General features: G+C 48.6%; 1 protein-coding gene across 17 annotated transcripts in view; it reads right to left on the bottom strand.

Annotated features, from left to right (window-relative positions):
• Positions 1 to 10,672: 10,672 nt before the first annotated feature.
• Positions 10,673 to 22,289, bottom strand: part of C14H9orf43 (chromosome 14 C9orf43 homolog) — a 35,951-nt gene continuing 24,334 nt past the window's right edge. For 3 of the 17 annotated variants that reach the window (XM_084820853.1, XM_084820851.1, XM_084820848.1), the window contains exons 4-12: positions 20,722 to 20,821; positions 19,329 to 19,462; positions 17,860 to 17,938; positions 17,190 to 17,281; positions 16,684 to 16,897; positions 14,902 to 14,962; positions 14,680 to 14,795; positions 12,487 to 12,598; positions 10,673 to 11,526 (exon numbers count right to left, since the gene is read on the bottom strand). In XM_084820853.1, the coding sequence (XP_084676979.1) occupies positions 11,261 to 11,526; positions 12,487 to 12,598; positions 14,680 to 14,795; positions 14,902 to 14,962; positions 16,684 to 16,897; positions 17,190 to 17,281; positions 17,860 to 17,938; positions 19,329 to 19,462; positions 20,722 to 20,821 (1,174 nt within the window). In that variant the 3' untranslated portion in view covers positions 10,673 to 11,260. Of the gene's footprint in view, positions 11,527 to 12,486; positions 12,599 to 14,655; positions 14,796 to 14,878; positions 14,963 to 16,683; positions 16,937 to 17,189; positions 17,282 to 17,859; positions 17,939 to 19,328; positions 19,463 to 20,721; positions 20,822 to 22,289 lie in introns of all 17 variants that reach the window. The other 14 variants (XM_084820856.1, XM_084820850.1, XM_084820852.1 and 11 more) reach the window with 11 other exon arrangements.

Genomic DNA, 22,289 nt, shown 5'->3' on the forward strand with positions numbered 1-22,289 from the left:
CCAATCCCTCCCTCAGCTCAAGGCGCAAGCACTCCAGACCAGTAGTCAGACAGCGAGTGCCTGCAGAGGGAGATGGAGTTCCTATAGACCTCAGCAATCCCCCCTCTCCAGCCCTCAGGTCTACCCTGATGCTGAACCAAGTGCCCCGGTGGACATAGCCGGGGCAGACGGACTCCTCCCTGCTCACCCACCCAGGGCTCCGCTATTCATGCCAGATTGGCCGCCTCATCCACCATTAAGTCATGAATGAGGGAGGTCTTATTCTGAACTGATCTGGCGTTTAAGAGCAGCCTCCGGAGACCTGAGGGCAGGCAGATGGGGCAACCACCACACCTGCGGGCGGGGGAGGGCCAGAACAGGGGCCAGACATTAACGGTCTGGGCCATGTTCCCCTAACCTGGCTAGCCCTCCTCCCAACACCTTATCTCCCTCTACCTGTCACCATGCTAATAGGGGCCCTCTCAGTCCCCCCACCCCACCTGGTCCCATATACTCTCTCCCAGGCATATGACCAGATTTTTTTAAAGAGGAAAACCACCACCCCCTCCACAAGAACCACACAAGCCAGTCAACCCGATGTTTGGGGGTGGCCCTTGCGTCCTCCCCAAGTGGCAACCCCCTTTGGCATCTCACCCTTTGGCGCCGCCACCACTGGGGCACCCTGCATTTGGGTCCTGGCAGATGAGCAGCTGCACCGGGAGAACAGCCACGGCTGGTCCAGGCTAGCCATCGAGGAGCGACGGCCACCAACCTGGGCAGCGCCAGAGGCGGCGGACCCTCCCTTCCAGTCCCTACTGGGAACCACAGTGGAGCGGGACTCCTGCCCTCCTGCAGACATCAGTCTAGCCACTGTCGGGAAGAGGACGCAGGGCCAGATGGACCCACCTTGGCCTGATCCACCTTCAGGGCTCTTGTGTTGTTAAACAATAATTATTTAACAACCTCCACAAATGTGCTGGGTCTCAGTGGTGAGGGAAAGTATAGCCAGGAAGAGAAAGCAGGACAAGGGGCGGGGGGATTCTATCCCCTCTTTAAAAGAATAGACAAACTTTTGGAGGATACATCCAAATAGCCATGACTCAGGACCACAAAATGTGGCAGTCCAGAGTGCTCTGGTTCAGTATGCCAGCCACCCAGGCTTGCCCTTTCCCAGGATACTCTATTCCATTCCCTGTTTTCCATGCCTCCCTCCCCCATCAGCCAACATGCTCAGCCCTCATTGGACTATTTTGCCCCCCCCCCCGCCAATTTTAGGCATCCCCCCACAAACATTTATTTTGTGCTTGGGGTTCTCTCAAGCCTGCTGGTACCTCCCCTCGTGTGCATGGATTATGCTGTTTAGGCTGTATCAGGATCCACACACAGAGAAAGAGTTCACGATTAGCGTACAGGATGAAGACGTGACTTCATGAGCCAGTATACTTGTGTGCTTCTGATCTCCCCTTGCTGTGGATCACCACCAGGAAAGCTGTGGCTTGGCCTTCTTCTTGGGATCTTACTCTTGCAGATGGCTGCACCAAAAGCTGCATTGGCCCAGGAAGAAACACTGAAGCAGTTTTGGATTGGGGCTTGCGCTTGTGTTTCTAAGGGCACAATCCTAAGTAGATAGGCGGCCGCCTCCAACCTTGGAGGCAACCACCTATCCAAGGCAAGGCAGGAGAGGCATGGGGGATCGTTCCCTCTGCGCCTTTCCTGCCTTGCTCTTTTTCGCTAGACAGCCATTTTCGGCTGTCTAGCAGCAGCGGGGCCAGCCGGGAGAGGAAGCTGCCGTACGACATATAGGATGTGTCGTATGTGCAGCTCTGCTCTCCCCACCCCGGAACACCCCCAGCCTTGCCCCTTTTCAGTCACTCTGCACTTGAGGCGGCATGGACGAGCGGGGAGGTCAGTTCTCCCACGCGAGCTCCGAGGTCAGCTCCCAGGATAGACTATATCCTATAGCTAGACAGTGCCTAGCGGCCATGGGATTGCTCTCTAACTGACCAGAAAAATCCCACCAGCTCTGCACCATTAAACACCAACGAACTGGAAGTGTAGCAATCGGCAGGTGACAGTTCTCACCACATGGCGATAAGGAACATCACCGGGAGACTCTTTGGATCAAACAGCTGCTAACAGCATATATGCAGTGGCTGACTGAAAAGCTGGCACGAGCGCGCATGTGTGTGTGAGAGAGAGAGAGAGAAAGAGAGAGAATGAAATACTTTTCCACGCACACCTACTCAGGACAGAATGTGTGTGTGCGCACATACACTGACCCACATGACACCTTCCTGTTGGAAAGACCCTAAAATCAAAAGCAAAGATTGTGCCCCAGGGTAACGTAGCAAAATCAACCTCTGCCTCTGCTTAAGTTAATCAGTTGCAGGGCTGGAAGCCTGACCTTGCAGAAACCCCGGTTTAAAAGTGTCACCTGTCGCTCTCTCTGGTGAAAAGAAGGAGGGCTTTAAACTGAGACCTATGGGAAAGGGAGACGTAAAGTTGCAGGTAACAATGGACCAAAGCTCATGCACCGCAACGGAGAGACAGCTCTGATAGAGCCAGTAATAGTCTTCACAAACATGTAGGTCTTCGATGTCGACATACTAATGCCCAGAGTATGGGAAACAAACAGAACGAACTTGAACTCTTAATACAGGAGGGAAATTATGACTTGATAGGTATAACTGAGACTTGGTGGGATGACTCTCATGACTGGAATACAGCAATCGAAGGATATAACTTGTTCAAAAAGAACAGGAGGAACAGAAAGGAGGGGAGGGGTTGCACTATATGTTAAAAATACCCATCTCTGCACAGAAATACAGGAGGATGAGCTTGACAGCTCCATCGAGAGCCTCTGGGTTAAAATAAATGCAGCAAAGAATAAAAGGAACCTGGTGGTTGGAGTCTACTACCAGCCACCCAACCAAGGAGAAGACGAGGATGAAACTTTTGAAAAGCAAATAGCCAATGTTTCGAGGAAACATGATGTCATAGTAATGGGGGACTTCAATTTCCCCGATATTTGTTGGGAGACAAATTCTGCAAAACATGGCCCCTCCAGGAGATTCCTGACTTGTGTGGTGGATAACTTCCCCCTACAAAAAGTAGAGGAAGGAACTAGAGGATTGGCTATCCTTGAATTGATCCTAGCCAACAGAGATGACTTAGTGGATAAAGTAGCAGTTACAGGAACTCTGGGGGAAAGCGACCATGTTGCACTTGAGTTCTTGGTTCTAAGGGAAGCAAAAGCGGAGTGCTGTCAAACGTGTACCCTGGATTTTAGGAAAGCTGATTTTAATAAACTCAGAACAATGATCAGTAAGGTCCCATGGCAAGAGACTCTAATGAGAAAAGGAGTCCAAGATGGGTGGGAGCTTTTAAAAAAGGAAATTCTCAAGGCACAATCACAAACAATTCCAACAAGAAGAAAAGGTGGAAGACAACAGAAGAAGCCAATGTGGCTTCACAAAAAGCTAAGTGATGACCTGAAAACAAAAAAGGACACATATAGGAAGTGGAGAGAAGGCCAAGCAACAAAGGAAGAGTACAGGCAAGTAGCACAGAATTGCAGGGATGGCGTCAGGAAGGCTAAAGCCGAGAACGACCTGAGGTTAGCGAGGGAGACTAAAAGCAACAAAAAAGCTTTCTTCAGCTACGTGCATAGTAAAAGGCAGAGGAAAGAAATGGTGGTTCAGCTATTAAATAAGGATGGCAAAATGGTAACAGATGACAAAGAAAAGGCAGAAATGCTCAATTCCTATTTGGGCTCAGTCTTTTCCCAAAAGAGGATCTATGACCCCCCTGGCAAAGGCGAAGTACAGGCTGAAGGGGCAGGCTTGCAGCTTGAGATCAATAGGCATATGGTCAAGGAACACCTGATTACTTTGAATGAGTTCAAATCTCCAGGGCCAGATGAACTGCATCCTAGAGTAATAAAGGAACTGGCAGAAGAACTCTCAGAACCGCTGTCTATTATCTTGGAGCAATCATGGAGGACAGGTGAAGCGCCAGATGACTGGAGGAGGGCTCATGTTGTCCCTATCTTCAAAAAAGGTAAAAAGAAGGAACCTGGGAACTATAGACCAGTCAGTCTGACATCAGTCCCTGGGAACACTCTGGAGCAGATGATCAAGCAATCCATCTGGAAGCACCTTGACAACAATGCAGTGATTACTCGAAGCCAACATGGATTTGTCAAGAACAAATCCTGCCAGACGAATCTGATCTCATTTTTTGATCAAGTAACCTCCCCTGTGGACCGTGGGAATGCTGTGGACATAATAGACCTCGACTTCAGCAAAGCTTTTGACAAAGTGCCCCATGATATCCTGATGAGCAAACTAGGTCAAAGTGGGCTAGATGAAACAACGATCCGGTGGATCCACAGTTAGCTACAGAATCGGACTCAAAGAGTGCTTATCAATGGGACCTTCTCAAACTGGGGAGAGGTAACAAACGGGGTAGCGCAGGGCTCAGTCCTGGGCCCAGTGCTCTTCAACATTTTTATGAATGACTTGGAGGAGGTGGTGCAGGGAATGCGGATCAGATTTTCAGATGGCACAAAATTGGGCGGGATAGCCAATACTTTGGAAGACAGAAACAAAATTCAAAGTGATCTTGATAGACTGGAGCGCTGGGCAGAAAACACCAGAATGACATTTAATAGGGATAAATGCCAAGTTCTGCACCTAGGAAAAAAAAACCAAAGGCACAGTTACAAGATGAGGGATACGTGGCTCAACAACACTAGAAGCGAGAAGGATCTTGGAATTGTTGTTGATCACAAGCTGAATATGAGCCAACAATGGGATGTGGCTGCAAAAAAGGCCAATGCTCTTTTGGGCTGCATTCATAGAAGCATCGCTTCCAAATCCCGGGAAGTACTAGTTCCCCTCTACTCAGCACTGCTTAGGCCTCATTTGGAGTACTGTGTCCAGTTCTGGGCACCACACTTTAAGAAGGATGCAGACAAACTGGAGAGGGTTCAGAGGAGGGCAACAAAGATGATCAGGGGACTGGAAACAAAGCCCTATGAGGAGAGACAGAAAGAACTGGGCATGTTTAGCCTTGAGAAGAGAAGACTGAGGGGAGATAGGATAGTGCTGTTCAAGGACTTGAAAGGTTGTCACAGAGAGGAATGCCAGGATCTCTTCTCAATCATCCCAGAGTGCAGGACATGGAATAATGGGCTCAAGTGACAGGAAGCCAGATTCCGGCTGAACATCAGGAAAAACCTCCTGACTATTAGAGCAATACAACAATGGAACCCATTCCCTGGGGAGGTGGTGGGCTCTCCCACACTAGAGGTGTTCAAGACGAGACTGGACAGCCATTTGTCAGGGATGCTCTGACTTGGATTCCTGCATTGAGCAGGAGGTTGGACTTGATGGCCTTGTAGGCCCCTTCCACCCCTACTATTCTATGATTCTATGAAACAACCCCCATTTCCAAAAGTGGTTTGGAGGCAGAGGAGTGCTCCAAGGCCCCCTTCACTGATGACACTAGGAAGAAAGACATACATGAGGCCTGGTGGCCACCATACCAAAAGTGAATGCATAACTTTGGCTCCTTGTTCCAAGAATACAAAGAAGCAGACAGCTTTAGGATTCCTCTCAGTCATGAAGAGACTGACAACCGGGGAGACCAGGTGAAGAGTCATCTAATGAACGCAAAGCCCTTTCTCCCTTATTTATTCTCCCTGTCCTCCTGGCAGGCTGAACATTTGACATGTTGGAGATTACACTGGTAGGAAGAAGACACTGCAAGGCCAATCTGGCAGCTGTCCATCACAGCCAGCTGGTCTGGCGAGGGGCCACTGCCCCCGAACTAAGTTGCCTGGGCAATGGGCACCCCCCCCAAGGGAGGCTCACATCCCTCACGACCTGCATACACACTAGTTATCTCAATGCTATGCCCCCAGGCAGAGGAGTGCCAGAACCTTTGTTGGAAGCGGGACACATGATGTGGGTCTGCCACCTGTCATTGATAAGGCAGACATAGCAACAGTAAGAGTGGAAGCTTCCCCAGGTGATGGAGTCTCTGCAGGAAGTCACCATGCACTGCGGGTAGCCCAGGGGCAGGACAGACACTGTGTCGAGTGACAGAAGAGCCTGCGTCTCAGGGAGACCTGGACAGTCTGCCGATGTGAGAGGGATCGCTTGTTTGCCACCATGTCCAGCATGACTCTCTGAGGTTGCGCTCAGAGAACAAGATGATGAGAAGCTCCACCCACAACTTACTTCTTGGCAGCCTCTGTGGATCTGTGGTGTTTTGCTGAGGAACATGGAACTGGGACGGGGCTGACTGGAGTAGCACAGTTCTGGCCTCGATGCGCTGGAAGGTCTGGGGTTCCTCTGTGTAGGGAAATTCCAGTTGAGGTAACAGGAAAAGCGGCCTTCTTCTCAGGTTTAGTCATCTCCTTCTTGGAAACTGTGGGAAGGCCTTCCTCTTAGGAGAAAGAGAGAGATGCCACAGCAATGACTGGTGGAAAAGTTGCCTTTGGGCAGCTGGCTGACATTCCAGAGTTTTAGCCGCAGGTACTTGCAAATCACGATTCCAGATGCTCTGGTCCTTGCTGAACCCATAAGCAATCCATAGATGCGTCCACTATAGCACAGAGCTGCCAAGAACAACTAGGTGATCCCCCTTTACAGGTGTTTCAAGCCTGGAGGAACTTCCAAGACAGGGTTTGGGTCCAAGGATGGAAGCTTGTGCCAGAAGGAATGTGCTCTGAGGGAAAGAGGGGCAGGGGAACATCATGAATTCCAATAGGGCAGCATCATGCTCCCTGTCAGAGGAGCATCTAAGGATTATGCCGAAGGAATCTCTATGGGAAGCCAAAGCACCCTCAGATCTTCCCTTCTCTGCAATCATAGAATCATAGAATAGTAGGGTTGGAAGGGGCCTACAAGGCCATCGAGTCCAACCCCCTGCTCAATGCAGGAATCCAAGTCAGAGCATCCCTGACAGATGGCTGTCCAGCCTCGTCTTGAACACCTCCAGTGTGGGAGAGCCCACCACCTCCCTGGGTTATTGGTTCCATTGTTGTATTGCTCTCACAGTCAGGATGTTTTTCCTGATGTTCAGCCGGAATCTGGCTTCCTGTAACCTGAGCCCATTCTTCCGTGTCCTGCACTCTGGGATGATCAAGAAGAGATCCTGGCCTTCCTCTCTGGGACAACCTTTCAAATACTTGAAGAGTGCTATCATATCTCCCCTCAGTCTTCTCTTCTCAAGGCTAAACATGCCCAGTTCTTTCTGTCTCTCTTCATAGGGCTTTGTGTCCAGTCCCCTGATCATCTTTGTTGCCCTCCTCTGAACCCTCTCCAGTTTGTCTGCATCCTTCTTAAAGTGTGGTGCCCAGAACTGGACACAGTAATCCAGATGAGGCCCAACCAGTGCTGAGTAGAGGGGAACTAGTACTTCCCGGGATTTGGAAACTATGCTTCTATTAATGACCCCAAAAGAGCATTTGCCTTTTTTGAAGCCACATCACATTGTTGGCTCATATTCAGCTTGTGATCAACAACAATTCCAAGATCCTTCTCGCTTGTCGTGTGGTTGAGCCACGTATCCCCCATCTTGTAACTGTGCATTTGGTCTCTTTTTCCTAGGTGCAGAACTTGGCATTTATCCCTATTCAATGTCATTCTGTTGGTTTCTGCCCAGCGCTCCAGTCTATCCAGATCACTTTAAATTTTTTTTCTGTCTTCCAAAGTATTAGCTATCCCACCCAATTTTGTGTCAACTGCAAATTTGATCAGCATTCCCTGCACCTCCTCCTCCAAGTCATTACTAAAACCGTTGAAGAGCGCTGGGCCCAGGACTGTGCCCTGCAGTACCCCGCTTGTTACCTCTCTCCACTTTGAGAAGGTCCCATTGATAAGCACCCTTTGAGTCCGATTCTGTAGCCAGCTGTGGATCCCCCGGATCGTCGTTTCATCTAGCCCACTTTGAGCTAGTTTGCTCATCAGGATATCATGGGGCACTTTGTCAAAAGCTTTGCTGAAGTCAAGGTATATTATGTCTACAGCATTCCCACAGTCCACAAGGGAGGTTCCCTGATCAAAAAATGAGATCAGATTCATCTGGCAGGATTTGTACATAAAATAACTTTTTATGTACCAGGAGGCGACCTGAGAACTCTGGACGTCTCCTGGTAGATAAAAAGGAGTCAGGAGGAGGCGTCCTGAGAACTCTGCAGAAGCAGTGAGCCTGCTGTGTGCTTGGTGACAGCCACAAAAATCCTGTGAGGGAGAAGAAAAACTGCTGCCTTGACTCCAGACAGCAGCCAAGGGGCCCTCCTCTCTCAAATACAAAGCCAGAACAAAGGATGCATCTGGCGGTACTCTCTACCTCCTCCTCCTCTTCAGAAGGGACATCCTCATGCTTGCTGATCTGCCTGCTCTCTTGCCTTCTGAAGGGTAAAGCCCACATGGTGAAGTTGATTTTCCCAGCTGGGAACCTGGAATACGTTTGCTTTGTCCCATGTGGTTCCGGTGTAACTGACTTTATTGGATTCAGGTCTGTTAATGCAGAAAGATGCAGTTGTGAATTCAAAACACAGTCCCCAGAAATGTAACTTTTTCATTCCAATCAGCTGCTGGATGTGATCATATCTTGTGACTTTGTGGGGATGCTGTAAATGTCTCTTTGTGCCACAGCTCCTGTGTAAATCCAGTAAGAAAGTTCCCCAAATGAAGGAAATGAAACAGTCCTAGAATCTAATGGCTGGTTCATACATGCATGTGCGTTACTTGGAACAGCAGTATCCATTAGGAAATTTCACAGTACTGTGGAATTTCTGTCACAACCAACCTCCTGCCTTCTCTTGAGGGCCAAATTGCGAGATGCTACTCACGCCAGGAGCTTTTCAAAAGCAAACAGCAGGCTTTTGATCTGGACCCCAGCCGGGGCGGGGGAGAGGGCAGAGAGTGCTAAAGCCTCCTAACCCCCATGTCACGCTCCCGATCTGGATTGCTCCCCCTGCCCATTTATTTTTTTAAAGCCATTCACACAATGGCTAATTATGCGAATGGCATCTCCTCTCATTTGGCCCTCCAAGAGCAAGAAGGCACTGCAATAACCTCTGTATGCCTTTCCCGCTCCTTCAGCAAGGCCCCGAGGGAGAGGCGAGCAACTGGGCAGTGGCCACAGTGGTGAGGAGGAGATGGGCTCACTCAGCGAGGGGGCAGCTTGAGAGCACCTTCCTTTCCCAAGGGTCCCCAAATACTGTGTGTGTTTGACTTGGGAGGACCTGCATGGCACTTCTTCCAAATGCTGGACAGGGCACAAAGTTGCACTAAGTCATAGATACACGATGAGCTCTAATGACAAATGAGGGAGATTAACTGCTTAAAGGGGGAGGAGTCCCAGGAAACAGCTATTTTTCTTAAAAGTGTAGCATTGCCAAGAGAACCTCCAGCGAGTAATAAGGACTTTGCCCCAAAGAATCAGCGTAGCAACTAACATTCACCAGTTAATTTCCTCTGCTAGGCAGGAATTTTTTGACCACCAGTCTCTTGCCTGCCTCATCTCCTTCTTTGCCTATCCAAGAACAGCCTGCACCTTTTGCCAGGATCTCCAGTCATGGCTGCTGACTTCATTTCCAAGCCAGAGACAACATAAAAAGGTGTATTTTGTCCAGACTGATTGTCAGAAATGAGTTCACCTGGGGATCCTCCCCCCCCCCCCCCCCGGCACAGGAATTGCCACAACTAATGGCATATATCTTTTTTTAGGCTCATTGTCAAATGTTATTTGTCAAAATCTACCTACACCACTGAACTGAGTAAGGAACCAGGAGCCAACAAAATCAATAATGAAGACCCAACTTGAGCCTCACATGCAACAGACAAATCTGTCTGGGTATCAAGAGACCAAAGCACAGGAGCACGGGTGGGGTGGGGTGATAACAAAAACAACTTTGCAGGAGGAATCTCCACGGTGGCTTTTCTTTAGTAGAGTTGCCAAGAGAATCCCTGGCAAGCAGTGCGAATTTTGCCTTTTATACCAGGCCAACACATTTATTTAGTGAACACCAACATATTTTTGGGAGGCACCATGAAAGTAGCCAGGGGGCAGAGCTGTCTTGTAAAACACCATCCTCGCCCAAGGACTGTATTGGGACTGTGCTATTAAACTTGGTCACAAATTATCTGGAGTTTGGGGTGAGCAGCGAGGTGGTCAAGTTTTCTGGCAACACCAAATTATTCAGGGTGGTGAAAACCCAACACCCCCAAAGCATCTCTCCAATGGGCATCAACATGTTATTTTGAGAACAGAAATGCTTGCCTGTATGCTTGGCCTCTGCACCTCCTATCCATGTATAAATAAATACATTATTTCAAAAACTTCAGATGTCTCCAGTCTTCTTTCCTTCAAAAGAAAATCTTCCTGTAAAGCCAACCCCACAGGGAGAAACATTGCTTCATCTGTATTGTGTTCCTTAAGTTACACAAGGAACGTCCCAGCCAGGCAAACTTAAACTGAACCAGGCTTGTAAACAGCCACTCCTCTGGTTGTCTGTAGGGAATATCCCAGGCAGGGGTAGTTTTAGAAACAGAGGTTAGTTTCTTTCTTTCTTTCTTTCTTTCTTTCTTTCTTTCTTTCTTTCTTTCTTTCTTTCTTTCTTTCTTTCTTTCTTTCTTTCTTTCTTTCTTTCTTTCTTCCTTCCTTCCTTCCTTCCTTCCTTCCTTCCTTCCTCCCTCCCTCCCTCCCTCCCTCCCTCCCTCCCTCTCTTTCTTTCTTTCTTTCTTTCTTTCTTTCTTGCCATCAATATGCCATGAATGACTAAAACAGGTATGAGGGGACAGGCAGAACTAGTAACATTTTCTACGGACTAGCAACATTTGTGGATTTGTTTGCAAGACTGTACTGAGCTAGTAGGACTATTACAGGAGGCTTGTTAATGGAGGGCTGTGCCACATCTCTCACTACAAAAGCAAACTGTGCTCCAGCAAAAGGAGTGTGCTTTGCACGCCAATTACCTTTCATTCTCAGATGGTAAACTGGGGTTTATTCTCCACAGGGCGCCTCAAACCAGATACTGCCTTTATCTACTTACTAACTACCTCATGCGGGTGATGAAACACAAGACTCAGTCTTCTTAGATTCCTGTTGTTAAAAGAAACTGTCCTTTGGAGAGAAGGGTCACAAAAGCAGCAAACTGAAGAAGTGGAATTTTAATCACTGTAAGCCCAACCCCACCCATACATAAAGAAGTGACCCTCCCTGGAATAGACTGCTGCACACGTGCACCCCCCCCCTTTTAGCTTCAAGTCAGATCTAGAGAAGGGTTATCACTGTTCTCAGATATGAGGGGGGAGGGGGGAGGGGGAGGGGGATGAGGGAACCCCAGCGGCAGCAGGAGATTCTCCTCGGGAGAGGGCTGAGCTGCTTCATCACGCCAGGGCTGCCTGCTGACTGTCGACAGATCACTGGTCTGAGCTAGGATGACCTCCTTCCGGCTGGTGAGTTGCCTGCAGTACTGGTTGTACTTGGATTCTGTTCTTGACATCCGGGGAACAAAGTTATTGTGCCCTAAGCAAAACCAAATCAAAATAAGATGTTGGAACAGAGGTGCGGCTGGCAAGAAAAGTGTGTTTGAAACAGAAAGACTAGAGAACCACTACTTGGAGGTTTCAGAGCCAAGCCAGGTGCCTTGAGATTTACCAACATGGGGGGGGGGGTAGGAAAGGTGTATGGGAGTGGAGGCTCCCTGGGGTAATGGAGCGGGGGCAAGGGGGGCAATCTGCTGACTGGGCAATGTTTACAAACTTCCATCCCACAGGTTAATTTCCTCCGAGGGGACCATTGGCAGTCATGAAAGAACATGGCTGGGGATGATGGGAGTTGTAACCCCATACCCCTGGAGGACACCAGATTGGGCATGGCTCTCTTGTCTTGACTTATGGAACTTGCCAGAAGGGCAGCACCACAATGCAGAAACTAGCCAAAGAAACCGCACCTAGCAGGTACAGGAGAGTGATTTACAGATTGCCCATGGGGGAGCTCCCAAGTCTCGCTGGGAGAAGGCATGCAAGGGCTTGTCTTCCCCTACTGTGACGCCCCGTGATGAAGACGCTGCTTGAAACACATTGGCACTGAGACGTATACTAGCTAGATCAAGAGATGACGCTCCTGCACCTGGCAGCTTTCCCACTCTCTCCCCTGCCCTCCTACTCGGGTGGGTGGGCGGGTCACTGGGCCATCTCCATTGCTGTTATTTGATGGTTTATATTGTTATTAAACACTTTGATATGTGGATTCGCCTAAAGAGGTCAATGGTCTAACAGTGCTGGCCTTTTTTTGCCAAACCTTTCCCCCCAAGCCAATCAAACGGGCAGCTGTTTGGTCCTGGTCTTCTCGTGGCCTGTTCAAAGGCCCTGTGCCTCCACTTACCCACCCCACATTCCCTTCAGCCTACCTCTGCCCTTTCGGTTCATAGGATTTCATGACAGTACACAATGGAACCTGGAAGCAGACATCCGCTGCACTCACCCTCCATGCACACATTTGCAGTATTGCTTTTGTACTCCGTGAACTTCACAGAAGACTTCCTCCTAGCAACGGTCACGAGTGGTATCAAGGGGCTGCAGTCATCTGCAGCAGACTAGGGAGAATAAGTGGCAGCTATCAATATCTCTGGCCAGTCAGCTGGCTGTTTGCCCCAAATGGCTCAAAAACGTTTTAGCCAGGCACCCAAAATGTACGCTGAATGCTAAAGTATGTTTAATTCCTGATCTCTCTCTCTCTCTCTCTCCCTCCCTCCCTCCCTCCCTCCCTCCCTCACAAACTATGGATAACAAAATCCTGAAAGTATCACTGTGGTGTTCTCTGAGAACTTTCTCAAAGGCAGATGCTAGAAGCACCCCACAGTTGCACAGCTCAGAAGCACTGCTTTAAAGATATTATTTTTCCTTAAGGGCTTGTCTACGTGACAAGTTTAAAAAGAGTTGTTTTCTCTCCCCAAGAAATTCTCATCCTCCAGGTAGGGGTGTCCAGGAATTAAATGCTCATATGGAATTCTCAGCACCACTACCAAACAACAATTACTTGGAGAGCCACAGTGGTTACATTAGTATAAAACCGCTGTACATTTCATATGACCTGAAATAATGCTGCTGCACTTAACATTGCTAGTTGATGTACATAATTTAAAGATCCCACAGACCCTGTCCTTCAGCTTACACTTTAAACGCAGAGACGTAACAGGTTAGGGAGGAAAAGGAAGGAGGGCAGACGGGAAGGAGAATCAATGGGGAAGCTGGTGCGGATGGAAGAGGCCAATGGAAACGTCCTGCCCCATGTCAAGGGGCTGCCTGGTGCTGCTGGAGTCAGAATGGGGAGGGCACAAGGGGCCATCATGCTGGGCAGGCTGATGGAATGGGCAATGACCATCGCAACAAGCCCTCACTACTTCCCTCAGCAGTTTGGGGTGGGGGTGGTGGGCAAAATTGTCTTTGGTAACTCACAAACATGCAACCCACTTGCTACACGCAGGGAGTGGCTGCCAGGAAGCCTGGTGGTTTTGTGAACTGGTCCAAAGCTAGAGGAACTTCAGCAGATGCTGGGCAGGACTGAGATGGCAAACTGGCCCACCACTCCCAGCAGACTCCCAGGAGTTCAATCCATGCAGGACAGGTTTTAGTCCATCATGTTTCTGGGATTGGCACTGTCAAGGGCTCCTTGGAGGCCTCTCTCAGTCTAATCCAGTAGCCAAGTCCAGACACAGACAAAGGGATTCCTTTCAAAGCTTTATTCTTCTTTTACAACTTAACAACTCTACTGTTTGCAACTAGATCTGAGCAGCACAGTACCTATGCCCTAAGTTGGAACAGTTGGTCCCCGTTTGAAAGGGAATTACTGGCAGACCCCTGAACTTAAGGACTAGGGAGAGACCCTCCCCTTTTCCCTTGGATCCTCTGGGCGCAGCCGTTGTTTGCGCGCCAACTGGGCACTACGCCTCCTTTCTGCGCCCTCCATTTGGTGCCGCTCTCTGCATCGGCGTTGCGTGTCCACCAAGTCTGCTATCTGCGCTCTGTCACTCCCTGGACTCCTATCTAAGCTAGGAATGCTGCTGGGAGGAATCTCCATCAGCTGTTGGTCCTGGGAAAGAGGAGCGTGCTCCTCTCCCAGGAGCGACTGCTCTTCCTCAGAATCAGAACTACTCTGGGATTCTATAGGCTCAGTGTCCACCCTGACAGGCATCCAGAGAACAGGGTGCAACTGGACTTGAGGGCAGAACCTGCCCAGATGTCAAGACTGGCTCCCCAGGCCCTGCTTCTGGCCTCCCCTGTCCACAGCCATGGCAAGAAAGGTGGTGTGTGCGCATGCACGTGCGACCAACCAGAGACACGGTCTTTTCAGTCATCACATACACATACCCCTTTGGAATTCCTTCCCCAAAGAGGCTCGCCTGGCACCATCTTTGTTTTATTTTTGGCGCCAGGTGAAAACTTTTTTATGTGACCAGGCATTTTGGCTTGTTGGCGTTTTATATTATGCCGGGGTTGTATATGCTCAGTTTCCGTATGTTTTCCTGTTTGGCATTTACTGGTATTTTATAGTTTTATTCCTGAAAGCTGCTTTCTGGGAACTCTGTCAGAACAGAAGCTAATAAATACCTCAAATAAGATTTTATGATTCCCTCCCACCCAGCTGAACAACCTGTCCTGCTTCTGCAGCACTCACAACTTCCTGTGGCTCTTGGCACTTTTCTGGCAGCCCCGCTCCTTTACAGTATTGGGTGTCAGCCCCGTCCAGCTGCTCTGCTCTGCCTGGCATCGGGCGCCTGAAGACCACCGTGCCTAGAGAAGGTCGAAACAGGCAAGTCGGCCTTTGCTGGAAAATCTTCTGGATGCTTCTCCAGCTAGAGCCAGGCAGTACCTACAGCTAGAATTACAATATCCAGACCTCCTAAGGCAAACTTCAGCTGGCCAGGGGTTCTTCTTGAACCTCTTCCTTCCATGGGAATCTAAACAAAGAAGCAGGGGGTGGGGGGAGAGGAGGGAGGAAATGCAGTTTAGAGCCAGTCATTTCTCTGAATGCTTTTCTCACAGCCCAACTACAGCAACATCATCTGTGTCAAGGACAACCATGAGAGAAGGAACCTTGTTCTAAGGATTCACATCAGAATGTTTCAAACCCACTCCATAATAGGATCAAAAGGGAACTAAACTGGCTTTTCAGCCTAGTATGGCTTGCAAACCCACCTCCAATTTGTATAATATTTTTGTTATTCTTGTGGCTTCTTCACCTTACAAGGGTTCAATGCAACTAAAGTGAGCTGGAGATAGAATGTATCTAATTTCTCATTGTGATTAGTTTTTCCTTGCAATATTGCAACATCTTTATTAGGTCAGTTCAGGGGTGGATTTCTTTTTAGGAAGGCTTTTAGTATGCAATTTTAACTTGCTGTTTTTAATCTGTCTTTGTTTTTTGAATATTTTAAATATTTGAGTTTCTTTTTTGTTATTTTTTGCTGCTGTTATAAAGATTAGCATTTACTGAAAGGATGCTTTTAATTGTTACATTTTTAATGTGTATAATTGTTCCTATTGTTGTTCCAAGCCGCCTTGTACTCTGAGGAGAAAGGACTGGGCATAAATGTTTTTAGATACATATATGTTAACTCCATCCACATGGTCATCTCAACACTGATTAATTTTCTTTCCCTGTTACAGCTTTTAGGAGACTGTAGCAATCGTGGGCACACTTACCTGGGTGTAAGCCCCACTGAACTCAATTTCTGAGTAAGCATGCATAATAGTGCACTACAAATGTCCGTACCAATAAATAAATACAAATGATTTCTTAATATGTTACTCACCTCCCCGCCCCCCATAACAACATGCAGGCTGCTCAAGGAAACAAGCCACACAGCACACTGTGGGAAAGTGAAGGAACACCCAGAACCACCTGCCAAAATCACCCACCAGGCTGGGGTGACGGAAGCAGGACAGATTAAGCAGCCATTCGTATGGTTACAATCTTATTTCTTGAATGCATGCGGATTCTGCTCAGGGATTTTCCTATTCTAGATAACTTTGTAACGTCAAGAAAAGTTTAAAATATCACTTTGTGTACCATCTCAAGGCAGCTCTCCCTTCTCTATGAAAATGTTGGGGAGCCATGGATGCCCAGGCACAAGCCCATCCCTGCTGAGCACAGTGCCAACCCAGGAGCACTGCCGGACGGAGGGCTTCTGTGCATACACAGACAGCTGGCTCTCCCAGTGGGGACTGAGGCATCGGCTGAAGGCGCAACAGGAAGGTGGCAAGGTGGAGCTCCATTTCAGCTGATCTAACCAACAGTGTGAATGGTGCACCGGCGCCCTGGCCTCGCAGCCTCCTATGGAAGTGGGCCTAGAGCCACTCTGGCACCCCAGTCGGAGAATCCAGCAAATGGTCTTGGCAACTCACATAGACAACGTGACATCTAGTCAATCCCACAGAGGGCAGAGGATCTCGAGCCCCACCAGACTCCAGGAAATGGCTGACAGGACACAACATCAAAGGGCAAGTCAGCAGTGCTGGCCTCTCGCCACCTGAATTGTATCTCTAGGATTTGTTTGAAAAGCACTGCAGTTCTGGACCCTTAATCTAGAAGGCAAGGGAAGCCCTTCATTGCCCCAACTCCACAAAAACAACAGACAGACAAAGACACACACGCTCATTCCTTCCGGGTTCTTGTTACCGTAGTTTCGAGTCTGCATGAACTGGGCGCCATCTGCGTGGTGCATGGGGGTGCTCGCCCCCCCCTGCTCTCTGGCAACGCCCCCCTTCTGTTCTCCAGATGAAGGGTGCCCTTGTTTTGCAGGGGCACAATAGGAGCCAGGCGCGCGTGGCACGGGGAGAACTGCCTCTTCTGGGCGGGGCTTTCTTTGGGATCCCTTTCTTTGCCTCCTGGACTATTTTGGAGCAAAAACAACAGGGCGCCTCTCATCACGCTGTGTTAAAAATGAGGACAGAACTAGGATCACCCTTCCCCCACTCCCACAAAGTGTGCAACTGTAATATCTGCATTGTCACTGGAATTCGGTACAACATGCCAAAGCCTTGGAGGAGAATGGCGGCACATCGTAGGCCAAAGTCTCCCTGGTGCTTCTTTGCTTCTTTTTTGGTGGGGGGTCACACCAAACTCCCTGGGCCAGGAAGCAGGCCTGGTTCTTTGGCTTACGAAAGTTGTCATCTGGAACTGACCTTGATTTGCTGGCAGGAACTTTTTGGCTCCTTCTTAGATGAAGGAGGTAGGGCTGGCCTCCCGTGGGAACTTTATTTGACTTCTTTCTTTTCTATGAAATGAGATCATGCCAGTGAGAAAAAGCGAGAAAGCCAGAAACACACATTCACCCTCACCCAACCCCCTGCTCATGCCACCACTGCCACGCTCCCACCCCCAACTTCCCTAAAAGTAGATCTATCCACTATAATGCAAAGGAAACCACTGGCATCCAGTACTCACATGGATGCGTCAGAATGGGCAGGCCAGGTTTTAGGTGCTCTGTGTCCCCAGTGCTGCCTTGCACAACCCTGTCACTGAGCACTTGCTGTAGAACTCAGAATGCTGGATGATCTCCCTACCCACTTGGGGGCATTTCAGCTTGGAGGGAGAACTCCTGGATCTCTTTCCCTGCTTTGCTGGAAGCCCTGATCCTCTGCCTTTATTAGCAGCCTACAGAAACTTAGCAGGCAAAGCTTTTCCCAGCACCTTTTCTCTATACAAGTGAAATGTATTTTCTCTGTATTCTTCTGCTAGATTTTTGTGTTTTGGGTTGATATTTAAACATAGGAGCAGAGCTAGGTGGATGAAAAAGGCAGCAAAAAAGGCAGGCGATAGTAGAATCTGGGCAGGGCAAAAAGTACTACTCACCATCTCTTTCTTCTCCTTAAAAGAGAGGATGCTTTCCAGAGCAAGGTCTTTCACACACATCTTTTGAGGAGGTGTTACTCTAAGTAAACAGAAGCCACACTGTGTTTACAATGTCAATTAAAAACACAGAGGGAGGGGCGGCGGCAGTCAGGCACCCCTCCACCATGCCTGGATCGGGTGGAGAAGCCCCGCCCTTCAGCTGCCCACTACCATCACAAAAGCCATAAGAGGGAAGGTGGCAGCAGCAGCCAGGCGCCTGCCCATTCCGCCTGGATCCGCCTCCAGCTGAGAGCCCCCTCCCTCCCAGCTAGTGTGCCATCTCCAGAGCCATCCGAGGAAGGGCAGACCAATAACCAGGCCACCCCTCCACTCTGCCTGGATCTGGGGCAGATAATTTATGTATTTATTTAACAGATTTATAACCCCTTTACCATACTTAACAATGTCTCTAAGTGGGATAAAAATCCCCTCCTCCCTCTAGAGCATTTTGCAATTACTGTGAGATGCTTTGGTGGCCAGTGTTTCACTAGAAAAAGGTAATAAACACAACAGAAATGAAATAAACAAGCACAAAGGATTTTTGTGAACCACTCAGAGAGCTTCGGCTATTGGGCAGTAGAATCATAGAATAGTAGGGTTCGAAGGGGCCTACAAGGCCATCGAGTCCAACCCCCTGCTCAAGGCAGGAATCCAAGTCAGAGCATCCCTGACAGAGGGCTGCCCAGCCTCATCTTGAACGCCTCCACTGTGGGAGAGCCCCCCCACCTCCCTAGGGAATTGGTTCCATTGTCCTATTGCTCTAACAGTCAGGAAGTTTTTCCCGATGTTCAGCCGGAATCTGGCTTCCTGTCACTTGAGCCCATTATTCCATGTCCTGCATTCTGGGATGATTGAGAAGAGCGCTATCCTATCTCCCCTCAGGCTTCTCTTCTCAAGGCTAAACATGCCCAGTTCTTTCTGTCTCTCTTCACAGGGCTTTGTTTCCAGTCCCCTGATCATCTTTGTTGCCCTCCTCTGAACCCTCTCCAGTTTGTCTGCATCCTTCCTGAAGTGTGGTGCCCAGAACTGGACACAGTACTCCAGATGAGGCCTAAGCAGTGCTGAGTAGAGGGGAACTAGTACTTCCTGGGATGTGGAAGCTATGCTTCTCTTAATGCAGCCCAAAAGAGCATTTGTCTTTTTCGCAGCCACATCCCATTGTTGGGTCACGTTCAGCTTGTGATCTACAACAATTCCAAGTATGGAAAGCAAGAAGGCAAGAAAGAAAGACAAAGAATTCCCAGGAGTATGAGCAGGGCAAAGCCCTCAGGCTCTGCCTTTGGTAACCGCCTGAGGGAGTCAGCTGCATTTGTTGGCAACAGAGGGAATCAAGCATTCTCCAACCTGTGGCTATCCGCTCACCCTAGAATGAGGGGAAGCCATGAGCACACTGTTAAGTTGCGTTAAGTTACACACGTCATGCTACTTACTCTCTCGAGGTTGGTTTTTCAGGTTGCTTAAGTCTGTGCCGCATGTCTGGGACCCACCTGACAATCAAGTTTCCATAGGCTGGCTGGTAACCCAGTCTGTGTACAGCAAACGCACCAAGATCTGTCACCTGTATCTATCACGTACATGGGGGAGAATGACAGCCTTGATAAAAGAAACCTTTAGCCAAAGTGGGTGTAAAGGTGCCCCAGAGAGCTTGTAAAGGTCACAAGAGAATCAGGAGAAAGATTCACCAAGTACTCAAAGTTAAATATTTGGTTCCTGAGAACACATGTTGCTCCTCCGGCTGCTTTCCCGAATTTATGTGGTATCTGGGTGAGTGCCACAGCCACTGGAACATCATGTTCGCAAAGTAACTAGCAGAGAGCACACAAGCCTTCCCTACGTGTCTGTATAATTGAATTAACGTTTTAGGAGGTTGGGGAAAGTGGTGATGCATAGCTGAGCCTTTGTGGGGGGAAATTGCATTGATGACAATGACAACGGCGCTACAAGTTGTATTCAGTGTAACTGGCAGGTTGTTCAGCTAAACCTTTAGTTCATTAATCAGTGAAAACCACTTTTGGTCAATGAAGGTACAATTTTAACCTATGAGCCTGTAACTTAAGGGCAATTAAAATATTAATTATTAACAAACTAGCTGAGTAACTGTAATAATAATAATAAAAAATACATTAAAAAGCAAATGGTGGGACTGCTTAGGCTGCAAACAGAAAACAGCTAATCAAAGCACCACTTGTGTCTGGAAACTGCCAGGATACTATTAATTAAAGGGCCAAGTAGAGGGAATGGGGAATGGGAAAACCACCACCACCTAAGGGCCAGTTGCAGTAGGACCTTGCTGAAAAAGACTTACTTCTGAGCAAATATATATCTGAATCTTGCCCGTGGGGAAGGGCGCTCTTGGATTGTTATGGGGAATACAATGAAGTGCCTTGTGGAATCACCATATTAATTTGGCTTCCAGTTGACTGGAAAAGCAATGCCTCTGCAGTACTAAAGAGCCCTAAAGTGGAGGCAACCTCAGATCACCTCAAGACCTGAGGGGGGTGGGGTGGGAAACAGCCTCTTCCTGACAGTATGTTTTAGGGATTGTTACAATGACCAACAGGCAGGAGAACAAAGCCAACAGGACCCCGAAGCCCCATTTATGAGTTTCACTGTAATTTCATTGCTGCTTTGATGTGCTTTGGCCACCTTGCATTTCCTTTGGGAAATCGAATAAATACCATTGGGGAAAAAACAGAAAACCGCAGAATATGGCACGATTTATTCCTTGAAGGCTGAGAGAGGCATTATTGATAATTCTAAGATGATCAAGAGGTACATCCGCTGACATCCCACCCCCACTTCCCAGCAACCCACTGAACTCACTCTCTCAGCTTGCCTCAAGCCGGTGAAACTTATCGGTGTGAAGTGAGGAGTCTGAGAATCCATCCTGGAGTTCAGTCCTGGGAAGGGATTCCGTTCAGAACTGGAATGTACAAACAGACCCAAAAACCATGTTGGAAAGGGCCAAGAGGCCACGAGCAAGACAAGGAACTTCAGTCTAATAACTACTCACTACTAAAGGAGTTATGCCCACGCACATTAATTAACATGGGTGTCAGGAGCACCCTTGCTGCCTTCTGAAATCCTCAAGTCGCCCAGAATCAACACATGGACAGAAGGGCTCTTTTCCAAGGCTTTATTTCCATTCAACCTAATGACGCTTACAGATGCTAATTGCCTTAGCCTAAGAGGAAAACTTAAGAGGGAGCAGCCTACCAGGAGATTCTAGCTTTAGGGAGTCAGTTGGTCTCCGTTTGGATGGAAAGGGCGGGAAGCCTCTGAACTTAAGGTCTAGGAGGAGAGAGTCCACCCCTTTCCTGTGGGGCATCAGGGCGCAGCTGTTGTTGTTGTGCCAAGCGGGCTGAGCGCCTCCTCTTGGCACCTGCAACCTCTTGCTTGTCCCTGCGCCAGCGCCTCACGTCCAGAAGCTCCAGTTGTACTGCTCTTTCCCTGCCAGGGTCACTGTCACTCTCAGGAATGTGAGCAGGGAGGGACTCTCCCTCCAGCTGCGCCTCTGAAGAGCGAGTGGGTTCCTCTCCTACGGTTTCTATCTCTTCCTCAAAATCAGAACTGCTTTGGGGCTCTATGGGCTCCGATCCAACCCTGACAATGGGGGGACATCACATAAGAAGTTCAACAGCACAAGCCAGACTTAAATGTACCCTAAAAACTTAAGAAGAGTCATGCTGGATCAGACCAAGGGTCCATCTAGTCCAGCATTCTGTTCATACAGTGGCTATCCAGCTGCTCACAGGAAACCACAAGCAGGACATGAGTGCAACAGCCCACTCCCACCCATGTTCTCCAGCAACTGGTGTACATAGGCATACTGCCTCTGATACTGGAGCCTTCTCCTCCAGGAATTTGTCGATTGCCCTTTTAAAGCCATTCAAACTGGTGGCCATCACTACATCTTGTGGAAGTGAGTTCCATAGTTTAACGATGGACTATGTGAAGAAGTCCTTCCTTTTATCTGTCCTAAATCTCTCACCAATCAGCTTCATGAGATGACCCTGGGTTCTAGTATTATGAGAGAGGGAGAAAAATGTCTCCCTATCCACTTTCTCCACACCAAGCATAATTTTGTACACCTCTATCATGCCTCCCCATTTTTTCTAAGCTAAATAATCCCAGATATTGCAACCTTTCCTCATAGGGGAGTTGCTCTGGCCCCTTGATTACCTGAGTTGCCCTTTCTGCACTTTTTCCAGCTCTACAATATCCTTTTTTAGGTGCAGTGATAAGAACTGTACACAACATTCTAAGTGTGGTTGCACCATAGATTTGTACAAGTGCAGTATGATATTGGAAGTTTTATTTTCAATTCCTTTCCTAATTATGCCTAACATGGAGTTTGACTTTTTCACAACGGCCACATACTGGGTTGACAT

The sequence above is a fragment of the Heloderma suspectum genome, chromosome 14 (assembly GCF_057233095.1).
Source record: "Heloderma suspectum isolate Gila_16-S chromosome 14, 16-S_ref, whole genome shotgun sequence".
Lineage (NCBI taxonomy): Eukaryota > Metazoa > Chordata > Lepidosauria > Squamata > Helodermatidae > Heloderma > Heloderma suspectum.